Genomic DNA, 5,945 nt, shown 5'->3' on the forward strand with positions numbered 1-5,945 from the left:
GGTTTTTTTTCCTGAGTATACCATGGCCGCAGCTGGGGCTGCCCTACAACCCACCAGTGGCTGCCCAGGCTCGCTGTGCCCAGGATGCAGTGCAGCAGGTGCTGGCCTCGCTGCTGGCCATGGCTGCGCTGATGTCACCCAGGGATTGGGGACGCACTCGGGGCAGTCCTGTGACACGTTTGGGGCAGGAAGTCGGGCCAGACGGCCGCCACCATCCTGACACGGCCGCTATGAATAGCAGCAGGGTCCCTTGCCCAGCAGGGACCAGCACTCATCCGCCGTCCCTGCGCGTCCCCGCCACGTGCGGCTGCGAGCCCTCAGCTTCCTGCGGCGACATCCATGGGCGCTTGCTTTCCTGTCCCACTCTTTTTTCCAGGAGTCATGAGGCGGCAGTGACGTGAGCCCCAGTGATGAAGAAACTGGAGTCACCCAATGCGGTCACATGCTCTATTTTCAGCGCCGCTGGGTATTGCACATCCCCACACGTTGTCCCCAGAGGTTGCCAGCCGTCGGTGGCAGTGGCAGCTGAGCCTCTGTCGTGGCCCATGGGATCCTGTGAAGTCCTGGGATGGGGCGGTGCAGGGTGGTGGTGCCAGGGTGTCCTCTGCCTGCGTGGTCTCAATGACTTGGCCAGGGTCCTCTGCTGTTATCGTGCACCCTGCAGGGCAGTGGGCCTGAGAGTGGATGGACGAATGGGTGGTGATGGATGGATGGTGGATGGGTGGGTGTAAGAAAGGAGGGATGGGCGGAGAGATAGATGTCCTTAGATGGATGGATGAATGCATGGATGGACGAGTGGAGGGACATGTCAGTGGGACGGTGGGGAGAGGACAGACAGACGGATGGGTGGATGGGTGGACCGGTGAAAGAATGGAGAATTGGGTGGATGAATGTCCAGAGGGGTGGCAGAACAGACAGATGGACAGATAACTGGATGGACTGATGGACAGACAGGTGGGCCCTTTGACAGCATGGACAGACAGACAAGCTGCCCCCATCCTGGAGGAGTTTCTCCTGGAAAGAAGGGAAAGAAGGGCGTTCTTCCTCTTCCATCCCTCCAGGGCTGCCCTACAGCCCCTGGCCCCATGAGGTAGAGCCCAGCCTGGCCAGCACCCATGGGTGTCCTCAGGCAGGAGATACCTCGAGGAGGATGAGAACAAGGATGAGGAGGCAGTGCCACCCTGTGTCCTGCAGCAGGGAGTTCTGCAGGTTGGGGGCAACGGGAGGGGAGGGAGAAATTTGGGGAAAAGAATACTTCATTTTCTGGAAGTGAGTCACTGTTGCGCTCTTCCGCTCTCAAGGAGATGTTATTTCGGGAGTGTCCTCCTCTTGCCTGAGCCACCCCATGCGAAACCAAATTCTGCTGCGGGCAGCTTCCTGTACTCAGAAGCAGGGCACTGCTGGCTGCGGCCCCGTTTTGAGGCTGAAACCCAGGGAAAGGAAGTGATTCCCTCCCCCCTGGCACCGACTGGCCATGGTCTGGGGTTGTGACATGCAAATTCTGCACATTCTGGAGCTATGTGGCAAAGGGTGGGGCTGTAGTGGTGTCATGTCTGTGGTCCTCCCAAAATCTGGAGCACTGTAAGCAGAGCTTCAGGCTTGGGAACCACATGGTGGCATCACCCCACTTTGGATGGGTTTGCTGTCACTCTTCACAGAAATCTGATAGATTATAACAACAATAAATCTCATAAATGGCATTAACTTCAACGGGATGGGTCAGCATCCTCTTGTGCTCCACCGCAATGCAAGAACATCTTGGGCTGTGGCTGTGATGGAGTGCCCGCTCCGTAACCATGCCCATCCTCGACTTTGTCAGACAGAGAACAGACTTTGTACAACACCCGGTGCTGCTGGTGACCCTCAGCCGATTGCACTTCCTTCCCTGCACGCGTTGCGTGCAGTGTAGCAATGGGAGCAGCTGCATTCCTTCCTTTTAGCACCCTGCCACAGGTCCTGGCTGATTGGACCGGAGCCAGCCCGGTATGCTGCAGAGTACTCATGTCCCCATCATCAGCATCCTGCACCCTCCTGCCCTGGGTGGTACCCTCGGACCTGGGGTGTCCTCTCCCTGCGTGGGGGCATCCTGCATCAATCAGGGAGAGGTTGCAGACAGACAGACAGACAGAGCATCCCAGAGCACTGCCGAGTGCGGAGGTCCGGAGCAGTCTGTGAGCCATCCCGCTGCGCCCTGCACTGCCCTGTTCCGCTGTTCCCATCCAGCCTGGCACATACTTCTTGGCTGCAGCCCTGCAGTACAGCACCATTGGGTGAAACCCCAGCTCCAGGCTGCGGTCAGAGCTGTTCACACCTCCACCAGAGGTGTGAGATGGGACGGCGAGGTGCCAGCCCCGTGGGTGCACCCCAGGGACAGGAGCAGGCTGCAGCTGCCACCCCGACCCCGGGCTCCAGAGCTGACACCGATGCCGCCAACAGCTTCTATTGGTTGGATATTGATTTCGGAGGCTGATTGCAGTTTAATGAGCACAGATCAAGAGAGATGCAGACCCGGGTGACTTAACGATGTGCTTCCATAGGAAGCTCTGCACGATGCCCGCGGCACCTCGCTCAGCCCGCGCGCGGGATGGACCTATGAGGACTCCCTCGAGGAACTGAATCGAAGAACAAAACCATCGTCCGGCTGGCATTATTTCCTCCCCCCAGCCCGGCACGCCCCGCTCATTGGCCCCCCAGTCATCGCTTCACTTCTCTCTTTCTTTCCGTTGGGTCTGGGTGCCTCCTTCGGAGGTGGTGGCTAAACAGTGCACTTAAAAAGGCACTGCTTCCCCATTGCCGGCCAGTAAGGAAGTCGCTCGCGCGCCCTGCAGCACCGCTCTGCGGCACCCGGACATGCGGCACAACGCGCGGCCCCTGGGCGTGCTGGCAGGTAGGTGCCCGCCAGCGTCCCGCAACTGCCCCCTCGCTCGCACCTCCGTCCGTGGGGCAGCACTGCACCCGGCCATGACGCTCCCCAAGGCCCTGGGTGTGCAGATGGGGTCGGTTCCTCCCGGGGAACCCACCCAGGGCTCCACCAGGAGATGGGGTGCTGGGAGGGTGTGGGTGAGGGGATGTGGTTTGAGGCTGGTTTGGGAGGGGGTTGGCTGCGGGTGGTGGAGGGATGGGGTCTCCGTGCTTTGCTGGCATATCCCCCAACCCCAAACCCAGCTCGGTAGGGCCGGGTGCTGCTCCAGCACCGACCCCATGTGGGTGTGGGTGACAGCAGGGCTGAATCAGCCCAAAGCCAGGGGTCAGACGCAGGGTTGGCACTGCCTGGTGGCCCCACATTGGCCTGCACTGGCTGGGAGCTGTTTGGGCAGCATCTGTGGTGGGAGCTGTGTGTGCTCCTCCATGCCTTGACGGTACCTTCCTCCTCTTCCTGATATTCCTCCTTCTCCCCGTGCCAAGGTGCCAGCAGCTGGCTTTAGGGACAGGGATGGCTTTGTCCCCACAGCAGGATCAGGACCTCATCACTGTGCCTGGCACTCACAGGCCTCCCCTCCAGGCCCAGCACCAGTGCACGGGCTGATGGGATCGCTGTTCCCACCGTGGCTGCTCCCAGCTCTCCCCCCAACGTCTCCACGCTACCACCTCCACCCATCCCCGCATCCCCTCACTCCATGGTGCTTTACCCCCGTATCCACATCTCCCTCCTCTTCCTCCCCAGCCGTGGCCAAGGGCCTCCTCCTGCTCTGGGCCGTGCCCACGCGCAGCGCTCAGCCCCCGTCCCCGCAGCAGACCCAGGCCTTGGTGCGGCACATGGCCGAGGACGCGCAGGATCTCTTCGAACTCTACGTGAGTGCCACCTCCATGGGGCCAGGGCAGCGGGTGAGTGTGGCCGTCCCCCCAGTAACCCCATTGCCTTTCCCGCGGGCAGGAGCAGGAGCAGCACCTGGCCTACAACCTGTGCCGGACCAACAGCACGCTGGAGTGGCTGCGGGGGACGCTGGGGCCGCGGGACAGGGATCTGCGAGCACTACACAGCGCCATGTCCCGCATGGAACGGGAGCTGCAGGACATCGCCCGGCACCAGCGCAACCTGCACCCGCCCGGGGCTGCCATCCTGCGCCATCTCCAGAGCGCCCGGCTGAAGGCGCGCGGCCTGCTGGCCCACCTGCAGGACACCATGGAGGCCCGCGGCCTCGTCCCCGCCACCGCCCCCCCGGCCCGGCGGCCGGCGGCCAGCAGGGTGTTCCAGCAGAAGCTGGAGGGATGCCGCGTGCTGTGGAACTACGCCCAGTTCATGGCCAAGCTCAGCGCCCGGCTGGAGGCCCGGGCCCTGCGGGCACGGCGTGAGGAGCGGGGCCGGCGGCGAGGCCGGCGGAGGGGACAGAGGACAACCAGAGCCTGACGGAGACCTCCACGCCACCGCCAGAGCCGGCCGGGCTGCGGTCGGACCTAGAGCTGCGCCCGGTGCTGGCACCGGGGTCACTGTGGGTTGGTGATGGATTTTCCAGTGATTCAATGGGTCCGGTGACACGGCCTGACTAAGGGGCCCAGCACCCACACACGGCACTGCAAAGGCTGCGAGTGCCACCGGCCTGTCCCCTGCCAGCCCCGACGGCATCTCAGGGGGTTCGGTGACCCTGGAGCTCAGAGTCCCTAAGAGCGTGATGTCCCTCCTAGCTCGGTGTCCCCACTCACGTGGTGTCTCTGTGAGCTTGGGGTCCCTGTTAGTTTTGGGTCCCTTCAAGCTTGTGAGCTTTGTGTCCCCGCTCCCTTGGTGTCCCTGCAAACTTGATGTCCCCACTCAGTTGGTGACCCCACTCACTTGACACCTCTATGAGCTTGGGGTCCCTCTTAGCTTTGTGTCCCTCCTACCTTGATGTCCTCATTCATTTGACGTCCCCACGCACACGGTGTCCCCTCCCAGCATCCTCATGAGCACGCTAAGCTCACCTCTGTGCTTGCCTCTTCACCCCTGCTTGCTCGCTGTCCCCGTCCCCTCCTCACCCCACAACCCCCAGGTGACCCCCGGCGTTGGGCACACTGTGACGGTGGGCACCGGCCCCATCTAACTTATACGTGACAGCGGTACAGCACCTGTATTTATTGAAGCCATCAAATTAATTTAACGTGTCCCCGCGCTGGGGACGAATATTTAAGTTTACACTTTTAATATATAAATGGATATCTATTTTTGTTATTTTTTTTTAATTGTATTGTGTTAAAGTATAAATATGATGATATTTTATTTATGAATGCAAATATTATTTTGTACTGGAAGAAGGGCACCGGCCCCTTATTTTTCTATGGCAGCAGATGGAAATAAAGTCTTCACCTCGGCCCGTGGGCCGATGTCTCTGACCAGGTGTGCCGAGTGTCCGCCCGTGGGGTTCAGGCAAACCCCCAACTCATTCTGTGATTCCCTGGGGGCTTTTTGGGGCCATGGGGCCTGGTGCTGCCAGGAATCTGCCCAAGCGTGGGGGTGGGATGGGGGGCACAGAGAAAACTAAACGAATTCAGAAAATGATTAGCAATAACCTGAAAGGAAAGTGGGGCTGGGATGAGAGGGCTGGAGGGAAACAGCGTGGGCACAGGATGGGACAGTGTGGGATGAGAAAGGACAACGTGTGGGACATGGCACAGCGCGGCTTGGCGGGTGTCGTGGCGTGGGATGGGGTGTGTGATTTGTGGCTTGGGATGCGGCACAGCAGCGTGGCCTGTGGGATGGCATGGGATGGCAGCACCAGCTGGCACGTGGCACAGTGTGGGGTGTGGTGTGGCACGGACTGGCCTAGGCTGGGAGGAGGACGCAGTGTGCCATGGCACGGGGTGCTGCGTGGCACAGTGACACATGGCACGTGGCATGGCACACAGCACAGTGGGATGTGGCAGATGGCATGGGATGGCACATAGCAGTGGGACATGGTGGGAAGAGGCACATCACAGTGTGGCACGAGGCACACAGTGGGACGTGACAAGGCGTGGGGTGTGACATGACAGCA

The 5,945-nt window shown here is 60.8% G+C and overlaps 1 protein-coding gene across 2 annotated transcripts; it reads left to right on the top strand.

Annotated features, from left to right (window-relative positions):
* LOC110406506 lies at window positions 2,809-5,250 on the top strand. 2 transcript variants are annotated; one of them, XM_021413084.1, is made up of 3 exons: window positions 2,809-2,887; window positions 3,665-3,792; window positions 3,875-5,250. In XM_021413084.1, exons 1-3 carry the CDS (start codon window positions 2,851-2,853, stop codon window positions 4,346-4,348), a joined length of 639 nt encoding a protein of 212 aa, XP_021268759.1. In that variant the 5' UTR covers window positions 2,809-2,850; the 3' UTR covers window positions 4,349-5,250. The 2 variants fall into 2 exon arrangements, with proteins under 2 accessions (XP_021268759.1, XP_021268757.1); XM_021413082.1 differs by lacking the exon at window positions 2,809-2,887 and having other exon boundaries at window positions 3,155-3,792.

Source organism: Numida meleagris, chromosome 14 (assembly GCF_002078875.1).
Source record: "Numida meleagris isolate 19003 breed g44 Domestic line chromosome 14, NumMel1.0, whole genome shotgun sequence".
NCBI classification, from domain to species: domain Eukaryota; kingdom Metazoa; phylum Chordata; class Aves; order Galliformes; family Numididae; genus Numida; species Numida meleagris.